Source organism: Eumetopias jubatus, unplaced genomic scaffold (assembly GCF_037043125.1).
Source record: "Eumetopias jubatus isolate StellerSeaLion01/CBP00866 unplaced genomic scaffold, mEumJub1_p1.0 scaffold_13, whole genome shotgun sequence".
NCBI classification, from domain to species: Eukaryota; Metazoa; Chordata; class Mammalia; order Carnivora; family Otariidae; genus Eumetopias; species Eumetopias jubatus.
This window is the reverse complement of record NW_028274819.1, coordinates 36,863,194-36,890,137: the sequence shown is the minus strand read 5'-3', so window position 1 is coordinate 36,890,137 and position 26,944 is coordinate 36,863,194. Positions and strand designations below refer to the sequence as shown.

The 26,944-nt window shown below is 40.5% G+C and overlaps 1 protein-coding gene across 2 annotated transcripts in view; it reads left to right on the top strand.

Annotated features, from left to right (window-relative positions):
* Nucleotides 1–25,738, top strand: part of GAS2 (growth arrest specific 2) — a 117,287-nt gene extending 91,549 nt beyond the window's left edge. For both annotated transcript variants that reach the window (XM_028117735.2, XM_088017797.1), the window contains one exon: nt 25,520–25,738. In XM_028117735.2, the coding sequence (XP_027973536.1) occupies nt 25,520–25,738 (219 nt within the window). The remainder of the gene's footprint in view (nt 1–25,519) is intronic.
* The last annotated feature ends 1,206 nt before the right edge of the window (nt 25,739–26,944 follow it).

Here is a 26,944-nt window from a genome sequence, read left to right as displayed (position 1 = left end):
CGCCATATTTGAACAGTGTTGTATGGTACATCACCACTCTTCTGTGAGCCTATTGCCTTGTCTATAAAATGGAGATAGAAATATCTACTTTCCGGAGTATACAGGAAAAGCCTGGCATATATAAAATTTGTTTAGATTAAGTGGCAGCCAATAACTCAAAGGAGGTCACTCAGCCCTTCCAGCAAGCAAGGTTTCCTGGGTTTTTCACCATCCTGGGCATGCTCTTGGGGTATGGGCCACGTGACCCGTATCTTTCCTCCAGGGCCTGGAAACCCAAGCCCAGTCCGGCACACATGTTCTCATAAATCATCTTCTAGCTCTACTCTGAAATAAGGACATTTAACCTTCATCTCTGAGACATCTCTCTTGATACTCTTTCTACCTGGTGGTTGATTCTAGAAGGTCTGAAGTCATGGGTTAGATTCCTTTGTAGACTGTTTTGCATTTTCTGGCATGGCCACAGAAAGCTCTGGTAAGTCTGACATAGGCAAAAGCCTGTGGTTCCATTTCAATGACATCCTCTCTCTTAGCAAAAAAGAGGAAAAAAATTAAGAAAACTCCAAAGTTCCTCTATCACACTCTACGTACTCCATCTCTAGGGATTCTGAATGCCGGGGACAGCTGGTTTGACCTGTGTGGGCTGTTGTCGTGTTGTCATCTCAGTGCAACCTCCTCTATGTATCACAGGCCCATGCTTCACAACATTGTTGCTGAGAGAAACAAAAAACCCACAGCTCTCAGAAGTACATCCTTATAGGCTGTATGGACAATGAAGGTCAGGGGCACAAAGCATTTGGTAGCCTACCACCCCCTCTTTTTCTATTCATCCTTGAGTGAGTGGGTCTTCGAGCTTGTCCCACACTCTCACCCAGCTTCCCTGACTTATCCTGACACATTATCTTCCTGGGGAACTATTTTCCCTTACTCCCGACACATTTGTACTGTATCAGAGCTGTGCTTACCCAGGAAGTGCCAGATGGCACTGAATCACCAGCTGCTTAATATTCAAGAATAATATTATAGACAGAACAGAACAATGTACGTGCTGATTAAAGGACTTTGCTGATGTCTTGGGAATCAGGGAATGCCCCAGTCACCTCCACAGCTGAGCCTTGACAATCTGTATGGATTACAAGCTTCTTTGGGGACTCTTTGCCACGCGTGTCTCCACCTTTACTTTTGTTACCGCACCTGCAGGCAGCACTTGGATTTTTTGCTCTGAGCCTTCTGCCAGTCAAAGTCCTGGATCATGTGTTACCTTCACGGGAAGGGATGTTAGCCTCCCAGGTGCCAAGTGCCGCTCCTCAGGATGGAGTCTACAGGAAGATAAATACAAAAACAAACTATTAACATAGATGATTTTACTTTCATCGAGAAATTGGCATTGTAATTCTGGAAGATGTCAACATTCTAGCACGTCCACGAATTGCTTTTATGTTTATGCTGTGAGTTATAGGTAGTGATCTGGATTGATTCTAAGCACAAAGGAGTACAATACATAACAAGGCAGACCTCCTCTTGTGTAAGTCCTGCAAAAGGACTTCGTTTTCCATGAAAGCTTTGGTTAAAAACCAAAGCAAAGCAAAACAACCAAGCAAACAACAACAAAAAGCCCCCACTGCAAACCACTTTTGCTGTGGCAACTTAAGAATAGCATAAAGTGGTCCTGATTATATCCCACAGTTAGGTTAAAACAATCACAGAGCTTTGCCAGACCCTCATTTCTGAAAACGGATCTGCATTTAAATCAGTTGGTTTAAAAAAGTGTGAAAAGGAGAATCTTATCGGAGGTGTCAGCGTCAATCTTTACTATTTTTTAAACAATTGGCTAGAGACACTGGTAGAGATTACTGAGCATGCCCTGAAGTGGGTTTTGAAGATTAACCAAGAAGACCAGCCCCGCATCTCCTCACTTAACAAGTCACTCTCTGTCCATTTATCCACCTACTCATACAGCAATAGGTTATCTCTTGCCCAATATGTGCAAGGATCTGTGTTCAATAATTGTAATTTAGAGTTGGTATTAATAATAAACCACATCTCAGGATATATGTTGAACATCTTGCTGAAATCCTAGAAGGTAATCAGTAGTGTAGGACAGAGAGGATTCTAACTGTAGGTACCACTAACTTCTGTGAAGGTTGGCCTTGCATGGAAATGTTGTTCATGAAAATAGACAAAAAAAGATTCCCATCTTTGTCACCGAAGTCACAAGATCAATCACACAATAGAAGACAAGTGGGTGGGATGTTCTCAGTGTTGGTGGGCTGCAAACTTATATCTTCTTTAGGGCCACACATTCTTTTCATAACCTTCTCCATGCTTTCTCTTATTTTCCATTCTGTATTTCAGGGCTCATCAAAAAGAAGAAAGAAATGCCTTCTAAAACTACTCAAAACTTTATTCTTATAGTCACAACTCTATAGAGTCTCAACAATAGCTTCATATTAGAATCACCTGGAGACCTTTAAGAAAATTACTCTCATAAATTCTAGTTTAATTAGTCTGGGGTGGGACTTGGTAATCTGCATTTTTTTAAAAAAGATTTTATTTATTGGGGCACCTAGGTGGCTCAGTCGGTTAAACATTTGCCTTCAGCTCAGGTCATGATCCCAGAGTTCTGGGATTGAGCCCCACATCGGGTTCCCTTCTCGTTGCCCTGCTATTCCCTCTCTCTCTCTCTTTCTCTGTCAAATAAATAAACATTTATTAAAGAGATTTTGTTTATTTATTTTTAGAGGGGGCAGGGAGAGGGGCAAAGGGAGAGGGAGCCAGAAACCCAAGCAGACTCTGTGTTGAGCACAGAGCCTGGCGTGGGGCTTGATCTCACAACACGGAAATCAAGACCTGAGCCGAAACCAAAAGCTGGGTGCTTAACCCACTGTGCCACCCGGGTGCCTGGGTAATCCGCATTTTAACATGCATCCCAGTAACTACTTTCATTCTCCCATATGAAGTGTATTTCCTTAACACCGTCAAATAGGCACAAGTTATTCTTACCACTGATATACTACATTTGTAGCACATTTACATGTTTGGTGAGGGGGAATAGAAATTAAGATGAGATTCCTGATCTCAAAAAACCTGCAGACTTGGAGCTCTCTGAAATGTACAACATGAACCCCACTTCTGTAGCTATTATACTGTGTGAGTCTGGCCAAGTTTTCCAGTCTCTCTGATCTTTGACAAACTGCAAAGGGAGAAAGCTAATACCTTCTCATAAGGTTATTAAAAGTATTAAGTGAGATAAAATGCTCAATAGAAAGTGACTGACATTATCATTTCATGTTCACTTTCACTATTATGAATTGAATGTATATCATTTATGCAATTAGATACAATATATGCAACTTATAATTATATGTATAATTATACGTATATAGTAATATACTTATATGTGTATAGAGTATGTATATAGAGAGTGTATATACACATGCACACCTAACATTTTTTACTCTCACATAAATATTCAAGAGTGAAAAGTAGATTTATTTGGGAAAAAAAGCTACTTCATAATTTTCAGTCCAGTAAATGAAATAAAAGGCAATGGTGAGAAACATTGGGAAAAAACATGTTTACCTCTCTGTCTAATCGGATTTAAACAATAGCAGCACTAAATTTTTAATGTGGGGATCACGCACTTGTGTGCTTCTGCCACCTAGTGCCAAGATTCATAACTGCAATTCTGCTACCTGTTTCATTGACTGGTATTCGAGGTTGAAAACAGCTTGGTTCCTTACTAGTCATTTTGAAACAGACGTTAAATAATGTTGAGATGTGTCTGTGGGAATTTATTTGTTCCCCTCCCCCTTTTCAATTATGTAATGGGGAATAGCTGCTGGCTCAAGTGGAATGGGTTCCCAACTTCTTGCTCGTGGTTTGTCGGTCTGTAAGGGGTCCGAGTGCCTCTCCAATATGAAATGGTGCACATTGCCTCCTCAGGTCTGCGTTTTAGCAAGGCACTGCTGCCCTGCGAGAAAAATGAGTGTTGCCACCACCATTATCTCCTCTATTATTCCTGTAGTCAATATTATTTTGTAAGTTTTGCCTGTTAATCTCATGTGAGTGAAACAGCAGGAGAAACAAGAAATTATGGCTGAGGTTGGATAAATGATTAAAACGTGTGTGTGTGTGTGTGTGTGTGTGTTACAGGAATGGTTTCGGTATGATTTGACTTCATGTGAACAGTCATAGAACAAGATTTCTCAAATTTGGCACTATTGATTTATAAACCTGATAATTCCTTGTTATGGGGGGGCTGTCATGTGCATTGTAGGGGGGTTAGCAGCCCCCCCCCCAGGGCCTCTACCCATTACATACCAGTCAACTCCCCCTCCCAGTTGTGGAAACCAAAAATGTCTCCAGAAATTGCCAAATGTCCCCTGGGTTGAGAACAACAAATGTAAAAGCGTGCTATGGTAACTACATATAAACACGTGCTTTTCACACTTGTTAATTAGTCTAGGGTTTATGCCTGGTGAATCATCAGCAAATTCAATCATTCATTGATTTATTCGCTCATTCATATATTCAAGAGAGGCAGTATCATATATTAATAAGTGCTCTGAGTTTGAATCCCAGCTCTGAGACTTACTAAATATTGTGATTAAATAAATAACATCTCTCAGTTTCATTTTCATCAACTCTAAACTGGTAATTATACCTGCTTCATAAGATTAATGTGAAAATTAGATGTTGCATTTAAAGTCCTTAGCACAGTGTTTACTAATTAGTAATTACATGATAATTATTGGTTATTGTTTAATAGGATATTTTTAATTAATGCTATATGCTGGGGATTGTGCCAATCACTAGGGAGATAATGCTAGCTAACCTATTTTTCCAAAATAGATAAAATTGTGGTGGAGAAAGTAGTTAAATAAAGGTATACCTAATTATTTTGATTACTATTGTGATAGATGAAGAAGTACAGGGCCCTGTTAGATGTCATTTTTATTGGGATTGCGAGCAACGTAACAGAGATGCTTTTAGAGAATCACCTACTAGTCAATAATTAATCAGCTGAAGTAGAGAAAAATTTGACATCCTGGAGCAGTATTATAACCCCTAGATTTAAGAAAATTATATTACTTTACATACTTTGCAATTAATTAGCAGAAAAGAAATATGCTTTTTGTCTGAAATATGTTTTATCTGTGTTTAGAGCTATTTTAGGATGAGTTTAAAATATGAAGCAATTTAAAGTAAAGGTTGATTGGGGCATCTGGGTGGCTCAGTTGGTTAAGTGTTCAGCTCTTGATTTTGGCTCAGGTCATGATCTCAGGGTTTCTCGTGTCAGGCTCCCTCTGAAAAAAATGAAAATTAAAGAAAATAAAAAATAAAGTGAAGGTTGATTACAATACATTAGTTATGACAAAGTGTTTTTCTTACTTGACTTTAAAAAAAAAAAAGATTTATTTATGGGGCGCCTGGGTGGCTTAGTCGGTTAAGCACCTGCCTTCGGCTCAGGTCATGATCCTAGGATCCTGGGATTGAGTCCCACACTGGGCTTCCTGCTCAGCGGGGAGTCGGCTTCTCCCTCTCCCTCTGCCTGCCACTCCCCCTTCTTGTGCACTCTCTTTCTCTCTGTCAAATCAATCAATCAATCAATAAGAGCACAAGCGAGAGCCGGGGAGGAACAGAGGGAGAGGGAGAAAATCTCAAGCAGCCTGAGTACAGAGCCTGACGTGGGGCTCAATCTCATGACCCTGAGATGACCTGAGCCCAAATCAAGAGTCACACACTTGGGGCGCCTGAGTGGCTCAGTTGGTTAAGCGACTGCCTTCGGCTCAGGTCATGATCCTGGAGTCTCTGGATCAAGTCCCTGGATCAAGTCCCTGGATGGAGTCCTGCATTGGGCTCCCTGCTCAGCAGGGAGTCTGCTTCTCCCTCTGACCCTCCCCTCTCTCATGTGCTTTCTCTCTCTCATTCTCTCTCATGTGCAAATAAATAAATAAAATCTTTTTTTAAAAAAAAGAGTCACACACTTAACTGACTGAGCCACCTAAGCACCCCACTTGACATTTTTCTAACATGATATACAGACATGGATCTGAGAGCCTGTTCTGGAAGTTGCTCTAAAGTCATGAAGAGTTTGGTAAGGCATATTGCATTCTGTGTCTCACTTTTCTCCGTCGAATGGGGAATGTGCACCCTCCTCCCTCCACCTTCCTCACATCACGTCAGGGAGGATGACATAATTCCCACCTGTGCATCAGTGGTACATTCTGGGAAGAAGATAATGTCAACCCTGGGGGAAATGAGGTGAGAATGAGGTCATTGGGATACTCTAAGAAATATTGGGGCAGGCATCCACCACCTTGCCCAGGCAACCATCTTCAGCCTAGATCACTGCTCTGGCCTCCAGACTGGCCTACTACCTCCGCTTTGTCTATGCAGTCATCCCAGTGCAGCTAGAATGAGCTAGTAAAAGTGTAAACACATTATTTCCCCACTCAGAATCCTTAAAAGGTTTTGCATTGAATTTAGATACCAGAATCCTTAAATGACTCAACAGGACTCCTGCCTGGTTCTTCAGGCCGGCATGCTGATGCTCTCCCCCTTGTTTTCTTCACCATCATTACCGCATATGCTTCTGCAGCATCTTCAGTGGGCCAAGTGCTCCACCTCAGGGCCCACCTTGATTCCTATGGCTGGAATGTTCTCCGTCTGCTGCTGCCCCCAACTTCCTTGGACAGATTAATGCACATACATCCTTCAAGGCTCATCTTCCAGGCAGCCTTTTTGGACTTCCCAACACTCTTAGTTTCCCTTTGGGGCCATTTGGATTGCCTTTCATTTGATGTAACAAAAAACTGTGTTGACAGGGCTTGAACGTCACACAGAGTGAGGTTCAGAGATTGGTTACTCCTGCTGTTCATTTACCAACACACTGATCCCATTAGGGGACAAGGGCTTTTCTCATCTTCAGCTCTGCTGCCCTTAGTGTGTCAGTTTCCTTATTCACGTTTCATCCCTCAGGTTCTAGGATGGCTGCTGGGAGCTGGAGACAGTGAGTCTGAGGCTGAGGCGGGAAGAAGGTGGGAGGAGTGGTGCCAGTCGTGGTCTCTTTTTGGAGATCTGCTTACCACTTGTTGGCCAGTAGACTTATAGCTACCCCCACTGCAAGGAAAGCAGAGAACGTGCGTATCTTGATTTATTAGTCTCTAGCATAGAAGCCAAAAGAGAGGGGATTGAGAATGGCCACTGAGTCAGTTAATCTAAATTGACCTTCAGAACGTGTGTTTTGATCCCTTAGCTCCCTGGAATTGTCCTCTGTGGCACTCATCACATTTGCATTTATTGGTTTAGTGTCTATTTCTTCAGTAGACTCTAAGCCCCATGAAGGCAGGGAAATGTTGGATTTATTCTGTATGATATATTCCCAGTGGTTAATATATTATCTGTCATATGGTAGTTTCTTAGTATTTTGTGGAAGAAAGAATAAAGAGTATAAAGAACCTAGTGTTGCCACTGTGGAGGATAAAATGTTGGGTGAGATGTCATGTTCACAATAAGCATTTCTCTTTTCCTCTCCTTCATTTTATAAGAGATGAAAGAAATAAACAAGTAATTATAATTTTTAAAATTCCAAGAGAGTGGAGGGGCAAATGGCATCTGATTTGGAGATAGAAAGGTATGAAAGCCATGAAAACATCCAGGAAAGAAACAGATTTAGGATGACTTTCTATATGTTATCAAGGAGAACGTATTATATGTAAAGAAAATGATAACATCCAGGAAACAGTAATGTTGTTTGGCTGATGACTGAGAAGGTAGGTATCTAAGAGGAAGAAAGCTAAAGAGTTGAGTTCAGGCCAAATTTGAAAAGAACCTAGAATGTACATGTCAAAGATACTCAAGTAAAGAGTAAGTTCAGTCTTGGAGTAGTGTGTACATGGGCCCTGAAAAAAAAAGGCAGAACAACCAGAGCAATTATTGTTTGTTCAAGAAAGAGAAGAAAGACCTGATAATGGCCAACGGGAGTAGGAAAACACGGAATCGATTTAAGAAACAGCAGAAGTGGGGCTCCTGGGTGACTCAGTCAGTTAAGCCTCTGCCTTCAGCTCAGGTCACGATTGATCGGGCTCTCTGCTCAGCGGGGAGCCTGCTTCTCTCTCTCCCTCTGCGATCTCTCTCACTCTTGCTCTCTCTCAAATAAATAAATAAAATACTTTAAAAAAAGAAAAAAGAAAGAAACAGCAGAAGTTCAAGCCTATTGGGCTTGGCAACCTCTTAGTGTAGGCTGGCTTTTCAGTTTATTGTTCCTGTTTTGAGTCTGTTCTACCCATCCTCTGTCCAGAGCCATGTGTCCTGACACATTCCCTAAATCATCTTTTCCTACTCAGATTTCTTCTAGTTCATCTCTATGAACAAACTTTTGAATTCTGGGATCCTGTAACCATGTGGTGTCCAGCCCCGGGCCAGCAGATACTTCAAGATAAAGCGTTGAAACATAATGCTCATAATCTTATGTTGTTTCCCATAAAGCGGAATGAAGGTCAGGAGCTGGAATGGATAACTTATAATGTTACTTGCCGGTGAAAGTACAACAGAAAGTTCAACTCAAGGGACCCCTCTCTCCTCATCTCAATCAAAATCTTAGTCATTTTCACCTCTTTCCTATATACTGTGAAAGTCTCTAATCTCTTTTGCTCCAAGCAAGTCCTGACTCTTCTGTGGGTCTGTGGGAGATCTTTGCGCAGTAGACATCTTGTCATGCCAATCCCTTGCCTAAAACCTGTCAGGGACCTTTGTTATCTCATGTGCTTACAAAACGATTCATGGTCATCTTATGCTTGGTCATTTTTTGCGTCATTGGCCGTATCTCCTAGCTGTCTCTCCTCATCCCTCTCGCATCTCAGCTGTGGAAGTAGTGAACTACTCACTGTTATACATAGACTGTGCTGTTTTATGTTCCTGTCCCTTTGCACATGCTTTCCCTACAGACTGGGATGTCCTTCTAATTGCTCCTTTATCCAGCAAAATCTCAAGAGAGCACTCTTGGAGACTCAGATGACTTCCTCCAAGAAATATTCACAAGAACCCTTAGCCCTCAAGGTATTTCCAGAAGGTTTTCATAGCATCCTTTGCAAACCTTAGGCAGAGCAAGCTTGACGAAGGTATGTGGGAGATGATTCAAATTATGTTAGAATAAAAAGAAATTTAAAACATGGTACACACAGAGAAGACCTGTTTTTGCTCCAGAGTGTCAAAGAACACAGAAATAAAGCAGCCTATAAAAATCTACCTCAGGGGAGGAGTGAAAACAACGTGAGGACATAGGCAACAACAAGACTCCTACAAAGGTGAAGACATTCTAGCAGGAATAGCTTCCATCAAAGATCAAATAATCTCTGAATGAAAAGCAAAGACAGATCAGGTGAGATTAACTCCCCTTCCTCGAGACCTCTTAGGACTTGGGAGAAACAAAGAAGAAAGGGGGGGGTAGGTTTGAGATGTAGGAATGAATGGATGGTGAAGGTCTGAGAGGCTGGATCATGGAGGTTTGTGAAGCTGTGTAAAGGTCTAGAAAAGATAGAGAGGGAAGGAGTTTCCTCCAAATGAACTAGGCAAGAAGGGAAGTCAGGGCGGGAAGGGGAGAGGGTTACGTCCTGATGTCACACCTCAAAGACCACTGCCAGCTTGGTGTTGATGGATAATACATCCCAGCTGGAAGGCCCTGTGCTGAGGCTTCAAGACCTCAGACAGCCATGCTTTTAATAAGTACTTTAGAAGCTAATGGGCAAAATATGGAGTATCCACTTCCATTAAATACTTTGTATGAATTCTATTATGCACAAAAGGAAAGAGGAGAGATCCAAAATCTGGAGGCCGCTGATGTGACTTTAACATTAATTACAAAATGTTTGTTTTCATCTTGCCACAGAGGTTTGTTAGCTGCTAGGGAACATGAATCACAAAGTGACAGGGAAGAGCTCTGGGTGGCCTTCAAAGGTAGGAGGACAAAGAAAAGAGGACACTGAAAACAGAAGAAGGAAGGAGCAGCCTCAGAGTGAGTTATACTAACACCGGCTCAGTTGCCTTGGACCCATGCTTCAGAGGAGAGGATGGCTTCCGTCTGTCAGCTGTGGTGACATTTCTGTTAGCAAGTAGGGATGGAGTCTGTGTACGAGCCTCTGACACAGACGAGCACTTCACTGGACGTTTAGCTGAATCTGAACCAAGGTATTAGGAAGCATAGATTCTACTTGTCAGTGAGGAGTAGATACTGTTGTTCCCTCATCATAATTTAACTTAGAATTAAAGGGACACAGGGAAGTGTTTATCAGAAAAAAACATAGTTTCTTGTTGACATGCAGAGATACAGCGATGCTGGAGAATTCCTGAAATATATGAAGATGTTTGTACAAACAGGAACATGCCATCACATGGCATGGGTTGTTGAGAGGAAAGGAGGTGGTCAGGGGACCCACATGGCTGAGGATGTGTTCTGTGGATTTTGTCATGAGAAAATGCACATTCTTAGAGTAGGACTAAACAGAGATAGTTATTCCACTGTGCCAGCCAGGCCCTTATTAGGCAGACAATACCCCTCTAATAATAGCTGAGGAGAAAAAATACATGGGGGTGGGGATGCATGTGTATCTATTTATATGACATGGAATAAATTTAAGTTATTTCTCTGTGTGTATATAACACACCCATGTCCCCCAACACAGGCACTGACGAAAGACTTTAAAAAGCAAAATTACAGAAATGAGAGAATAGGGCTATAAAATTATAGAAACATAAAAGTAAAAGATGAGCTGGTGAAAATTTCAGTGTAAACTCTGACCTGAAAGGTACCAGCATTCTGGGAGCTGAAAGTAAATTTAAGAGCAAAGAGAGCCAACATGGGAGCTTGGGGAGTTCGTGTCTGAAAACGGTGAATCTGAGCAAGCAGTTTCTGGTGATAATTTTTTAAGGCATGAGTTATGTGTGGCTTTTGTCAAGAGAGTTCGTGTCATCCTCCCTACTGGGACCTTTGGGTGGCCCCATGGAACAATAGGCTCATTGGTAAGTGAGCATGTGACCTGCCCCTGAAGCAAGAATGGATAGACAGTCTGTGAGGAATTGTTTAATTCTTCTGGACTTCATTTTGAAGAAGACCGGATAATTGGAAGTGAGCTCCAAACTTCACCTACTCATTTTGAAAAAGGGAAAGATGGAAATAGAATATTCAGCAAAGAAAAATTTTTGAATCAGAATAGCATGCCGATTTAAAAGATGTGGCCACCAAGAGGATGGCTGTGTGAAAGATAAAGAGAGAGGTTTTTTAAAAGCCATAACAAAAGTAATATTTTTATGTATATGTTGATAAGTGAGATTGGTTTATATTATTCTTCTTTATTCTCGAATTGTTTAAATAGCATAAGAAACCGAGTTAGAAGGATGCCTGTGTGGCTAAGGCAGTTAAGCGTCTGCCTTCGGCTCAGGTCATGATCCCAGTTCCTGGAATCAAGCCCCTCTTTGGAGTCCCTGCTCAGCGGGGAGCCTGCTTTTCCCTCTCCCTCTACTGTTCCCCTGTTTGTGCTCCCTTGCTCTCTCTGTCAAATAAATAAAAGAATATTTTTTAAAAATGTTAGAAATCTTATTTGAGATTAGGTAACAAGAGTAGGAAGATGATGATTGAGTGGTCTCAGGCCCCACCCCCCCTTCCTTACCCCACCGCACACGTGGACTTTCCTTCCTCTTGTTTGCCCGGCATCACTGGTGATACCAATGTTGGTCAAATCAGTATTCAGTGTTTACTTCCTAACAGTCATGTAAATATTATAGTATGCCATGATTACTTTTCCTTTTTGTAGCTGTTTCTCTTTTCCTAAGTAGGACTAAGAAGCTCTTACTAGATCCCCTTAGAGAACTGTAAAACCTGTCACAACGGCATCATAGGCAGGTATACCAGCTAATCTAGGGGTTTCATTTCTGTCCCTCCATGTCTCCCCCTTCCCCAGGTTGGCCTCACAGTGTCAACTGAGACTCTAACTTGTTCTTATGTTGGATCCCCTGTTTCCTGGATCATATGTCTTCTGTGGATTACTCCCTTGTTTTCTTAGGGGTCATCCTGAGAAAATGAGTGATCATCATTCATTCAACATATATTGACTGAACATATATTATGAAATAAGCACTGGTCGAAGAACTAAAGATATATCAAAGAAAAACACAGATGAACCCTGACTTCTTTGAGGACCTTTTTGTTCCTCTGTGTTTGTGTGTTGGGGAGAGAGGGTGTAGGGTTGCCAGACTGAACACAGATAATGTATATAATTTCAGGTAAACAACAAATACTTTTTAATATGTTATGTTCCAAATATTGCAGGGGACATACTTAAACTAAGAGAATGTTGTTGTTGTTGTTAAGATTTTATTTATTTATTTGAGAGAGAGAATGAGAGATAGAGAGCACGAGAGGGAAGACGGTCAGAGGGAGAAGCAGACTCCCTGCTGAGCAAGGAGCCCGATGCGGGACTTGATCCCAGGACTCCAGGATCACGACCCGAGCCGAAGGTAGTCGCGTTTAACCAACTGAGCCACCCAGGCGCCCCAAACTAAGAGAATGTTTGTTGTTCATCTGACATTCAAATTTAACTGGATTTCCTGTATTTTTGTGTGATAAATCTGGCACTCTTAATTTGGAGGGATTATATTGTATAGACAAGGAACATAATAAATATGTAAACATTTGCTAGAAACTGATAAAATCCATGCTAAGGTAGGAAAGGAAAAGTAGGGCAGGGTACGGCAGGTTGGGAGTGCCAGAAGCAGAGACTACAATTTTAAAAGTGTGGTTAGGGTAGCCTCCTTGAGAAAGTGAGAGATTGTCAAAGGCATGAAGGAGGTGAGGGGTTAGCTTTGCAGTTATGGGGCAAAATGTCTTCTAAATGGGAGGAGCACCAAGTTAAGAGCATGACTGAAGTAGCTTTGGAGTATGTGAGAAATAGCAAGGAGGCCAATATGGCTGTAACAGAGCATGGGAGAGGCTCTGTGATAGAACGTGAAGTCAGAGAGGTAACAGGAGTCCAGATCATCCGGGAATGTAAAGGCCTTTAGAAGGCTGGGTGATGGACATTGGGGAGGGTATGTGCTATGGTGAGCACTGTGTGTTGTGTAAGACTGATGAATCACAGACCTGTACCCCTGAAACAAATAATACACTATATGTTAATAATAATAATAATAATAAAAAAATAAAAAGGGACTCTGTAGTTGACTCTTAATGAAATGGGGAGTCACACAAGGTTTTGAGCGGAGTTGTAGCATGAGGTAACTTCTGTTTTAACAAGATCCCTCTAGTTTCTCTGTTGAGAATTTACTAAGGGCCGGGGGGGAGCAGTTGAAGGGTTATTACAGTAATCCAGGTAAAATGGAGGGAATTTGGACCTAAGGAGATAAGAGTGGAGATGGGGAGAACAGATGGGTTCAGGATGAATTTTTCCTTTAACATGTTCTTGTGAAAATTTTCAAACATATGGAGAATACCCACAGAACTACCATCTGGGTTCTATAATGAACACTTTGCTGTATTTTGCTGTATCTCTCCATCCAGCTCCTGTATCATCCCCTTGTTTGGAGCATCTCTGATTCAATTCCTGCAAAGATAAACCTTCGGTGTCCTGCTGGGATAACAGAGTCATTTGTACTCTGGGATACCCACAGGCAGAGCAAATGGGGGGTGGGGTGCAGGAAATCTGAGGGGCTAGCCAGTCCTTAGACTATCAACAAATTCTCCTTTCTGTAGCTGCACATCTCTCCTCGCCTGATGGAAGTACCTGGTGATTCTAAAAACTGAATTTCTTATAATCTCAAGGCATGATCTGACTTGCTTCTTTTTGACAGGCTGTCATTTCAGGCTTCGAGTTTCAACTCTCTCCACCCTTAGTTGGTTACAATTCATTCCTCTGTTTTCCATCTTCTAAAACTGTGTTGACCTTTCTGATCTACCATCATCTCCTCTCAATTTCCCTTTGTCCTGTGATTTTAGAACATTTTTATTCCTGGCCTTTCATTTGAATGGGACTTTGAGAAGAAAGAGACTCATGTTTTCAAATATTTTATCAATATAAAAGATCTAACTGTATTTATTCATACTTTGTTTTCCATTTTGATGGATCTCTCCATATGCTAAACATACATTAAAAACAGTAGCAAAGTAACATTTTTTCCAGTGTCTGCATTACAGACACTGTTGTTGCCTTTTGGGACCTTGGAGGACACCAGATTGGGAACCACTGATGTGCATCATTGTCATGAAAAGTTAGCCTTTGGCTCTCTCTGTGCTGTAGGGGTTTGGTATCAGTGTTTAGATGAGAGAATGGGAGCTCAGATGGAGTCAGACAAAGGTGACTCCATTTGATGAGAGGAAGGAATGGGTTTTAATTGCCCCTTGGAGCCCAGCTCCCTTTGCTGAAGTTGTTACATCTTTGGGGTGGATGAAGCCTAGTTTCAATGGAGCTGTACCAGCTACAAATCCTTCCTCTAGTCAGCTCTCCTCTTGCAGCCACCAGTATGTTCACCTCATTGCTTTCACTCTGCTGAGTGTTCTATGAAATATTTATCATATTTGCCTTTCCTGCCTGAAATGGTGCCATAGATTGGTAATTAGACTGCAGCTAAGGCTTCTTAATTTCATTTGGTGCAGATCTGGGAAAATGGAAACCTTGCATAACAAGTCAATAAGAACTGAGGCAGTTGGCATTAAGTGCTCCTACACATATTTCCAAGCAGATGCAAATGGAACATTTTGCCAGTTGATCATTACATTCATCAGCAAGCTGCTCTTCTCATGTTTGCTTCCAGAAAGAAGCTACTGAGAGTTGTTTGTCTACAATGAGCCTGGGAAGTGAACTATTCCCTTCCCCTCTCCCAAGAAAAAGCAGGCTAGGAATTTTTTTTGGCCAGCCTCAATAGCCAGATTTCTGACTCAAGGCTCTGTTCATGTTGGAGGATTGTTTGTCATCATTTAGGGCACTGCAATAGTTCAGCCTTCACATGAGGGCTTGAGGATTACATTCTCCCTAATGTACGATTTTATTACTGAAGACAACAAATCACAAAACTGGGAATCAAAACACCAAGGCTATGTTCTTGTCTGTGAGCCACCTACTTAACCTCTCTGAGCCTCAATTTCTCCATCTGTGCAATGGCAACAGTAATACTAGCCTGCTGAATGACTGGGCAGGTGTGATAACAAAATGAAATAATCTAAGAGAAAGTACTTTGCAGACTGTCCGGGGTCTCTCCTCTACAGTTTCCTTTTAGAGTGTGAGACCCACAGCCAAGCACTCGGGGGGTACCTAATTTCAACATTTCTGTATGGGTGAAACATCAGGTTCAAATTCAAGTAAGTTCTTTCAAGCACATATTAAAACACCTTTTTTTCTGGGTCCAGGGCACATTTAGAGCTGAGCAATATGATCATCTGTGGAGACACCATAAAATGACAACACATACTCCTAGAAAAAAGAGTCATTGTCCATGGAGATAGTCTAGATAAGAAATCAAACAACCATAACCCCTGGCAAAGTCCCTTTAGGGTATATAATTAAGTGATAATGAGTATTATCTTTGAAGTGGGAGAGACTCAGGTCAAATCTAAATTTTGTCACTTCCTACCTATGTGACTTGGAGCAATTTACTTCCCCTCTCTGGAACTGCCATTTTCTCATCTGTCAGTGCGGATAACAGTGCAATCCACTTAGAGTTGCTGCAAGAATTAACTGAAATAAAATCTGTAAGAAGCTTACCATCATCATCACAATAACAATATTATTGTAATAATAATAACAACAATAAAACAACAGTGGCAGACGACTGTTGGGTATCATGTGCCAGGCAATACTACTACATCCTTACACATTCTTTGTTCAAAAAACTCTATGTTATAAACATTCTGCCGATGAGAAAGTGAGGCACAGAGAGATTAAATCATATCTTAGGGCTATCCAGATAGTTAGCGGTGACTGTGTCTAGGCAGTCTGGTAAGGTCAAAGCAAATGGCAGCTTCTGCTCTGTTGACTGTTACTCATCTCTCTGAAGTTTCATCTAAGAAAAGGGCAGAAAGGACTATTAGGAAGATAAAAGTGAAACAACAAATGTGAAAAGTGTTTGGCAAACAAAGTGATAATTCTATATGCTTGTCTATTGGGGTAGTATTTAACCATTTATAATTTCAAACAGCTAGAGAGGTTGAGCTGAATCTCCAACCTTTGACAAAGAAGCATTCACACACACACACAAAAAAAAGAAGCATTCACACGGCATCTGTGGCCAACAGAGCCTCACACTCACCCTGTTAACAGGTGACTTATCTCTTACCTTGAAGGTGCAGGGAGCAGGCTTTCAACATGGCAGACTAGCGACTGAACAGCTGCCATCTTACTCCTCCATGTGTCCATGTCCCTTAGGCAGCCAGCTGAATTCCCAGTCGCCCAATTTTGAGCATATGCCTTTTCAGGATAATATCAGTTGATGACAGAGTCTGTTGTCCTATAAATTAATTTAACACTCTTTCTCTGGAGAGCAGATGACTGCGTTCTAAAAACAATATTTTCACTCAAGTTATGATGGCTTGTAAAAACACACAGTGAATGGGGTTGACGAGGAGGTATTAGGAAACATATGATATTCCAGGAGCCTGCACTGATTTAAATTTAGGTGGCTTGCTCCTCAAGGCAGTCAGTGTCAGAGAGAGTTGTCTCTTAAAAGGATGGCTGTGGTGGAGAACAGTTCACAGACTGGGCACAAATAGGAGCCGTTGTGGTCAGTGACATGGGGAGGGGCTTAATGAGAGCCAGGGTTATGCTGAGGGACCCAAGACACTTGAGCATTAAAAGAGAAAAAGGATTGTGGGTCTGTTCAAATTTTCTATTTCTTCCTGTTTCAGTTTTGGTAGTTTATATGTTTCTGGAATTTTCCAGATTGCCCAATTTGTTGGCATATAATTGTTCATAATATTCTCTTATAATTGTATGTCTGTGACGTTGGTTTTGATTTCTCCTTTTTCATTTGTGATATTATTTATTTGGATCCTTTCTTTTCTTTTTGATAAGTCTGGCTAAGGATTTATCAATTTTGTTAATTCAAAGAACCAGCTTCTAGTTTCATTGATCTGTTCTACTGTATTTTTTATTTCTGTATCATTTATTTCTGCTCTAATCTTAATTATTTACCTTCTTCTGTTAGGTTGTGTATTTGGAGGGAGTGAAATTTGTATTAAGTAATTTTCTACTATAGTGAATGGTATATTCTAAAAACTGTATTCCAGATGTAATGAGATTCTGTGAAGGGAGATAATGAAGAGAATAATATACTTGATTCTGGATCCATTTGGGATATTTTCTTCTTCTCTCCTTCCTTCCCCCTTCTTCTTTCTGTCTCTCCTGCTCATTGCTCTACTGATTCTTAAGTCAATCTCCCTCTCTCCTGTATGATTCCTGTTACTTTGTTTTTTGACCCAAAATTCGTCTTTATCTCAAAGGAATCCTCTAAGCAGTGGTCAGTGGGGATTTTCATTCACATCCTGGTTTTTTCAGACTCTCCCTCATAAAGACAAATCATTTCATCTTTTCCTTTTTCTTTTCTTTAAATAAGTAATGTCTTGTACATATCACACATTGTAATTTTTGCCAGGTATACAAAGCTGAGTAGAATGTGACCCTTTAAAGTGGTGAGAGGAAATTAGAGAAAGATGGACAAGAAAATAAGGCAACAAAATATGATAGGTACTCTGCTAGAGGTCTGTGCAGGAAAATCTCAAGGTCCCCTCAAAAATAATCTAAAGGTTGGAGAGTACAAAAATATTCCATAAAGGCAGTGATGCCTGGGTGGAGCATTAGTAGGAGTTAACGTTTCTTCATTCATTTAAACGAGCATTTATTGAGTGCCCATTGTGTACTTGGAACTATACTAGGCCCCCAGGGCCTGAAATTTACTAACGAATAACCTTGCCTGGCACTCAATAAATATTTGTCGAATGGCCAAAGAAAGGGACTCACTTTAATTTACCTGGTGAATACAGAACAATTCTTTGCCTTCTCTGTAGATAGTCATGAAATTTTTAGGGGATTCCAAGGAGTCCAGAATATTTGTGGGTTAGGTAATTTGGAGTGTAGGCATGGGCACTGACAGGTAGGGCCACACAATAGCTGCATCATTGTGCAATGCACAACTTGGATAACATTAAGGCATAGTGAGGAAGAAGGTGGGGAAGGAATAGTAGCTGAACCATGAAATGCTTTGTGTGTCAGGCAAGTTGTTCTCATGGCTGGCAGAGGACAGACAGAGATAGGAGAGGGGGTACCAGAATCACTAGCAAGTTGGTTCTTCAAATTACGTGTGCTTCTACCCACCCTCGAGAAGCAGACTCTGCCCTCTCCCTACACACATACATACGCGCTCGTGTGTGTTCATACCACTGCTCTTCCAGAATCTTTGCCACAGGCTTCTTATGAGGATGAGTCATATTCCTCAGGTGGGCTGGAGCTGAAAGTGGCTAAGAAACACTACAGAAAATGGAAACCCATGCAGGGGTTTTTAAGCAAGGCAGTGGCCTGATCAGATTTTCCTTTTAGAAAGAGCACTAGGGCACTGGAGTAGAGGGGGCAGTGGGGAAGTGTGAGAGATGAGAGGGCATCCTGCTGGGAAGCTTTCATAGCCTCAAGGGCTACTGACATCAGTTTTCAGACAATTTGACAGATATCCCTGTTTCCCTCAGTTTTCAAGGTCACAAACACAAGATTCAAATCTGAATGAAAGAGATTTATCAGTGTTTTGCTTAGAAAGTGTGGCACCTAAAACTTTTCGTAGGAATTATGATTTAGAACAGATGCAAATATTCATGCATATCTGTACTGGGGAATTGATAAGATAATGCTACCAAATATGAATATGAAGCATATAAATTATGTTTACCCAAAGACATTTCTTTTACTTGTTTATTTTTGTTGATGCTATTTTTGTTTATTGCTTGTATAATATAGCTGTAGATAGTTTGATCATCTTAAAAATAAATACATCACCAATATACCCATAATATTTTTTTGGCTCTCTTAGGTGACCCTTTTTTTTTCATTGAGTAAAACATATGATTTTGTGTGATTTACATGGATTTCAGCTGTGCCTTGTCAACAAAAAGTGAGCTGATGTATTTCTGTTTCTAAAGATTAATGTTCCCAAGAAGAAGAAAAATTCATACTGTCCTTGCTTTAAGCTCCTTAATACCAACACATAATGTGATTCCAGTCTGTCTCTCCAAGCTACAAAATTAAGGGAAAAAAATCTCCTTTCTGAAATCCTATTATATCGTAAGAGCCAGAGCTCTGGACCCCTGATACCACAGTGACCCCAGCATTCGTAGGGAGCTGTTGGTGAATCATTTCTACAACTTTAAAACTTTCCATTGTGTTCTAACTTGATATGGGAGAATTACCTTATTTCCTTTCCATTTTTTCCCCTTTGAATTAAGTATCTGGATGAGCTACAGAGCTGGTTGGTTATGAGATAATTTTTTACCTTATAATGTTAGGAAAATAAGATTGAAAGGTGGTGCTAAGAAAGCAGGCTTTAGATTGCACATTGTAACCTAATAAAACGTGCATTGTATCCAGTAAAACAGAGTTAGGACTTACCGGACATGTTATTAACACCTGCTGGGTCAATATATTAAGTGATTCACTCATCTTTAAATATTGGATTCTTTTTTAGAATAATAATTTCTGGAAGAGTACAACTCTTTAATTGTAAGGCCCTGTACTAGGTGGGGAATAAAGGAGATGTGATTTCTAATGTGGCTCTGGGGAGACCCCTGTGTGCCCCTTTCTTCTGTTCATATACCTGTGAAATGAGAGAATTGCCAATGGCCTCAGTGTAGTTTTTACTCTCTTTATTTTAATAAGGCATATCTGTAGGTTACCAGGCACCTAGTAGGTGCTCTAATATTATGACTCTATATCATCTAAGGAAAAAGGGTTCCCTGTTGCTGACACATACAAAGAGGCCTCCTTGGAAAACAACACATAATTGCATCAGAATAGGACAAGGCATAAAGCAAATGCCCTTGATAAGAATGAGATTTTTTTTCCCCATTACTGAAAGAAATTATTAAAAAACAAAAACATAACTTTGAGGCATACTGGTTCTCTTCTTGGGCAAGGAACATATACCACTCATAGCCACCAAGAAAGAAAATATTTGCAGTGTCTGCAACAGCCCAGATCTGCTTAAACTTCATCAAGGCCATTAGGAGAAACGTGGAGACAGATTTTTGTTATTGTTTTGTTTTGTTTTTTTCCTTTCAGCATTGAGAGATGTTGCTAAGTCAGTAATGAATCTTCTTCCTTTTGGTAGGATCAAAGGCACAGTGAGGAATGAGGCCCGTTGAAAAAACTAGCAACAGAAAGGATAGGCCTAAAGTGCAAACACTACCACTTTACAACATGCAGTCTTGGAGAAGATTTGTAGCAATTCTAACTTATTTTTCTTTGCTTGAGAAGAAATGCACGAAACAACAGCACAAAAAACCAATACTAAATAATCAGTTGCCATGTGCATGGATGCTACCAGTCAAGATGAGTTATCTTTTGGAATGGAGAACACAAAATTGTTCAATATTGTGAAGCATTAAAAATAAAGGCACTGTAACTGAACAGAGAATCAAAGCCTAGTCCTTAGACTGACAGCTATCTGGCTATAAATATATTCTGTTCTATTACCTGCACTTGACATATGTTTATTTCTGAAGTAATTGGGACCACTACAAGATAATCTTCTGAAATGAAATTCGATGTGTATATGGGGTTTATTAGAACATAGCACCATAAATCATTTTACATGGGCATTTAATTTGCTTAAGCTGCTTATTACTGTTTCTGACATTGATAGTTGCCCTTGCCTGTGCTAAATTTCACTAGTAAGCAACTAAGCAGATATGAAAATCCAAGTCTAAGAGTTTTACAGAATCAGTGGGTGTGGCCTAATGGGAAAAAAATGATTCTTGTTCAGTTCTTCCATTGATTTGTGCCACAGGTTGCTTAAGGGCATCAGTTCTTCTAAAAGCATCGGTTTTCCCATCTGTAAAATGGAGTAATGCTGAAAATGACATCATCAGTTAAGCAAAGTTAGGTAGAGCCTGTGGAAATATACACGAGAAAGAGTATTAATACGATTATATTATTGATACTGCTCTGAGCTCGCATATGGGAGATTTAAGAAAGGAGAAATCTATCATCACTCTCTTCAGAGAGCTCACATGTTATTAAAAGAGGCAGGCAGGTAAATTGGCAATTACAGTAGACGGAGTGAAACAATGAAATCACGTGTAATCTAAACAGCATACAGTGAGGAAGCATTCACTTATCTGGTAAGGAAGGTGATCATGGAGAATTTTTCAGGCAGAGGTGATGTTTGAATTAATGTTTGTGGTCCTGGTAAGTAGGGAGGGCAAAGCAGAAAATACACTCTATATTTAGGGGCAAACATGCAAAAGCATGAAAGAAAGGCTGTGTTATCTGGGAACATAGAACTAAAATAATTCATGGGTCCCAGAGCTCAAGGAAGGGCGGGTGAGGCTGGCAGGAGTGGTCTTGGTGAATAATGTATGCAAATAAAGGGAAGTGAATATTAGCCTATAGAGGAGAGGGAGCTAGTGAAGGCATTTAGGCAGGAGACAATCAAACAGGCATTTATGGAATTCCCTTTGGTGGGAATGGATTTGCTAAATGGATCAGACTCAGACAGGCTAGAGGCAGTGAGATACTTACAGTGGCCCACGGAAAAAGTTGAGGTGCTGAAATGAATGGCAGCAACAATAACATAGACCCTGAGAATCATTCTGGGGAGAAATGAATGTTTTTGGTATCTGACTAGTTACAGAGAATGTTGATCCTACGGACTCTTTTAGGAAAGGCCTGTGGAGACTTCTAGTTGAAGGGGGAAGGTGGTGGACTGGTTCTGCCCTTGCATTTGGAAGCTCAGGGAAGAGGCAAGGGCCAGAACTAGAATTTGAGAGACTAAAGCAGATAGTAGAGAAAGCTGCTGGGTTCCAGATACAGCAGTGGTCAGAGTGAGAAAAGCAGTGGAGAAAGGACAGAATCCTTCAGAATCATTTGCAACAGCAAAGCTTAAAAGTAGGCAGAAGAAACAGAGCCTATGAAAGAGGCAGAGGAAGTACAGGAGAGAAGTAGGAGGAAGTCCAGGAGAGAGTCTTGTCGGAGGGAATAAAGGAGTGGGGAGTCTCACGGAAGGAGTGGTCAGGACTGTCAGATGCCTTACTTGAGTGATCAAGAAAGACAAGGATTAAGGACCCTCCACTGCATTTGACAATTCTAGAAGCCATCTGATTCCCTTCAATGTGTAGTCAGTTAACAGGTGGGGGCAGAAGCAATGTGTAGTGGGCTGGACAGCGAATAGAAAGTTGGAAGCGAAGACATCACGTGTAAGCTTACCAGAAAGCTCAGATGTAAGGAAAAGGTGTAAGAACAAAGAAGCCTGGGATGGAAGGAGCAGAGTTTTGCTTTGGACAAGAGTGAGAGAGGCTTGGGTATGTTTATCCCCTGAAAGATAAGAACTAATGTACGATAAGTTGCAGAGAGAGAGAAGAGAGATGTGGTATTTGATGCAGGAACTTCTGCATGATGGTAATGGGAATGAGGACGTATGGGGAGGAGTTGACTTTGGATGAAGGACTTCTTTCTGTGATGAGGAAACTGGAGAAACGGATAAATATAGATTGGAGTAAATTAGCCAGTGGAGATGCTGAGAGAGAAAGCCATGCTTGATGATGATGAAGCCAACAGCCGAATGAGGAGGACAGAGATAAGTAGTGGGTTCGAGAATAGGGAGAAGCAGGAAATGGAACTGACCAAAACCAAAAGGATCCTAATTGATCCATTAGGGCAATTGGCCTAATGTCACTAATCCCTGAGATGAAAAGAATTCTTCCAGTGGGAGCTCAGCTTCTCTACTGTGATTTAGAAGATTATACACTTAATCCAAGGCTGGGGTTTTGTAGGCAAGCACTGTGGGGGGAGGGAGGGTAGAGTTGAGAGTAGTGTGATTTATAGCAGGTTAATTTTCTTTTAGGTTCAACAGTAGGGGTTTAGTTTATGGAGATGGGGATGGGTGTTACTATTTTTTTTTTTCTTGAGACTTAGCACATACTAAGATAAGGCATGGAATTTAAATCTCTACAATCAAGGATGTAAATGCTTATGGCCACGAAATCTTAATCCCATGCTTGAAACTGTTGTTCAGTTTGACCACTGACCTTCTTAGCAAATTATAGGTTGCTGATTCACTATTGAAAGGATATGGAAGAGAAGGTGGGCAGAAATTTAATTTCCCATGTTATTTGCATTCAGCATAACTCTGTTTCATGCTGGATCCACTTCCCATGCGGGGATTCATTAAAGAATCTGCAGGAAGAGTTTGTACCTGAATGATTGTATATGCCAGGCAGAAAAACATTTCTTCCACTGTTTTCCAGAGTTAACGAATTGTCTAAAAACTGTACTGACTGGTGGTTCCTTCTGGTTGAAATAGCCTGCTCATAGTCAAGTGAATTTGGGCACTCTGCCAGGCATTCAAAGCTAGGATGTTTAGAGGCAACTCTTAAATGTAACTTACAGAGCTAGGACGTGCCAGAACATCAACAAGAGGCAAAGCTGTTTTCTAGAACAGAGGGAGAAAGGGTCAGAGTACTGTTTGGATGCCAGCCTTTGCAATTTTTGTCCCAGTAACTTCAAGTTTTAGAAGCAAGCCGTAGAGGCACACACAGGAGCTTGTGGGGATGGAAATAGGTCAAATTATCAAAAGCCTTGATGGATTTTGCTTTACAAAGAACTGTTGTGGGACAAGTATTAGACTGGAGTCAGGAAATCTGGGTACTAGTTTCAGCAAATCACACCAAAGATCTGGGCCTCGGGATCTTCATCTGAAAAACAAGATCACGGTACTGTTGGCAGAACCAGGGGAGGCAAAATAGTTACAGCTGAATCCTGACTCCTTTTGCCTGCTTTATGACAGGGGTTCCCGCTGAGATTTTGTTTGAGTAGATTCTGATGCCAAAATCAGCCTAAAAACTTCTGGTTAGATGTTTCTGAAGGTCCTTTCTATTCTAATTCTTTCTAATTATAATTTTTATTCTTGAAATGAGAATAACCAGTAAAATTTAACTTCAATTTCTTCACAAGTCTTGGTTTTTATTGATGTCCAGCACATTTTTGTTACTTTGCACAACATCTGAAACTGCTTCACATCAACCACATGCATCAGGATTTAACTTGAGTCCATGGATGTATTTCTGGGAGTCTGTGAAACTACTAAACACACATGCAAAATCTGGTAGATACAGGCATTCGAAAAAAGTCCAGAATTTCCAACAGGTTCTCAATAGGTAAATGAAAGCAGTAAGCACAAATCATCTTCCACTTGATGGGAGTAAAAAAAAAAAAAAAATCTCCATGGGTGTTATGCGCAAACAATGAATCATGGAACACTACATCAAAAACTAATGATGTAATGTATGATGATGAACATAACATAATTCAAAACAAAGCAAAACAAAAACAAACCTCCAGATCTTAAAATGACACAGCAAGAGAAATTCAAATAGATTTGGTGAAAATGACTCCCCAAATCCCCTCACACCACTATATGTCCTTCCCAAGATTACAGTGCCGATGTGGATTCATAATATTGTGGGCAGGGAACAGAGTCGGCAGGGTCTTTGATGATGGAGCAGCATCTCCCCTTAACCTTACATTTTCTGATATTTGAAAAAAGCCAAGATCAAATTCTTTGGCTCTCCATGCCAAACCTCTACAGCTCTGACATGTTTTTACTAGGTAAAAAGAACCATATATTCTTCACTTTTTAAATCTGTAGCCTTGTTAATCTGGAACTCTACATGGCCCATAGGCCTGAAGGTAAGTTACTTTCTTAATTAGAAAAAATAAGAGTAAAGGGAAACATAAACGTTTGGACATTCAACAACATCTGGCCTTGAAGGGCTCAGTGACTGGGGAAGACTTCAGTTTTTTTGAGTGCATTTCCATTCTATTTCGTATTGAGTATTTGTGTGATTATTCACATTATATTCAATGGCAGACATTTCCATGGTCTTTTGAGTCCTGGTTCAGAGGGGAATTAACTTGGTGTGAATAATGGAACACTTGTCTGAGGCAGTGGGCAGAAAATGGGGGCAGTGATGAGGCCTTAATGGAACATCAGAGAGAAGCTTCCAGACACATTCAACCAAACAAGGGATTATACATAGATCCGGATTCCAATAGCAGGGTGAGGCTGAATCCTGGGGATGTGTACCCGTGATCCACTTGCATGGGAGAGACAAAGCTTCTTTCACAAACTATATGCTAACTCAGACACTGTGCACCAAGTAGGAAAACAATGGGGCATGAAAAGACAGACAAAAAACAGTAACAGGGCTAGAAATGAAGGTTGATTTGAGATACTGTAAGAATTCGCAGAATGTAATCCTTTTGCTCTTCTTTCATTTCAGATGCTGCATAACAAACATGTCATGGTCCGTGTGGGAGGAGGATGGGAAACGTTTGCAGGGTATTTGTTGAAACACGACCCCTGCCGGATGCTCCAGATCTCCCGTGTGGATGGCAAAACATCCCCCATCCAGAGCAAATCTCCAACCCTTAAGGACATGAATCCGGATAATTACCTGGTGGTCTCTGCCAATTATAAGGCTAAGAAGGAGATTAAATGAAAGTAGTTGGTCGCTACAAGGGGACTTTCATAATGGCCTGTACCCACTTCTCCAGTGTAGCCAGTTTAGTTCACATGCTCTGAAAATTACTTTGGAAAAAGGTGTTAACAGACAGAAAAATGTCGTTATCATTGAAAAGCGTTCAGAGAGTAGCACTATTTATTTTGATGCTTCTGTAGAAAATGACCAATTAAAAGAAATTCTAAACTCAGATCTAAATTAGAAAAAGTGTAGGCAAATTGTTATTTCTCAATATGTGAACACAGTATTTAGTACGTTATTAGAAATACAATTCTAGCTAGAGATAAAAAAAGCTCTTAGAAGAAAATATTTAGGATTTCTACATCAGTCAACAGGAAGTGCCTGCCTTATGTCTACAAAAAGCACCCCAGACACTTTTATAATTGCAGGATTTTTAAGCTAATTATTTAAAAAAGTGACAATTAGTGTGATAATGTGCTACTAAAAAATATTCAACAGCACTATAAATAAGTATAGAGCGTTCACAACAGTAATACTTTACTGGAAAGGCCACTTCAGAAAAGTTTACATTCGCTTGGAAGATTGCCTTAAAGTTTATTCTTTATCTATGACCAAATATCTGGGGTACTTTTGGAAGTTTTCAGTACACCCCTTAGAGAATTGCTCATGAAGTGTTTCACACATTCCTTAGCACATGGCTGTGTTGAGACTGACTTAGTATAATTCACACACATAAGCTGACATACATTTATATTTTGACAGAGGAAATTGTACAGTCAAATGTTCACTGACTTCATGTTATTTTAAAGCATTTTCATATGAAAATATATCTTTAGTTAATCCTACTTTGCTATGCTGTCTAGTAAAGTAAATTCACTGTAGCCGATGATGTTACAGACTTAAATATATACCCTTGTATACCTAGGACAGGGCTATTTTGTACCCATAAACAGTAAACTATTGTCCTCACTGATTCAAGAATTAAAAAGATAAATTAAAAAATATTATCTGTCTCTATATCAATGCTTCATTCTCAGATAAAGATCATCTTCAAATGGCGACTTTCCCTGAGAGTTCTAGGAAGGGTCAAATTAGGGTTAGCTAGTGCTTCTTCACTTTGGGCAGCTGGGTGATGGCATGGTTTGTTCACCTCAACAGAAAATCTAGATATTATCATAGGTAAATCCCTCAAGTGCTAGCCTGGGTATCATAAATAGAGGCAGA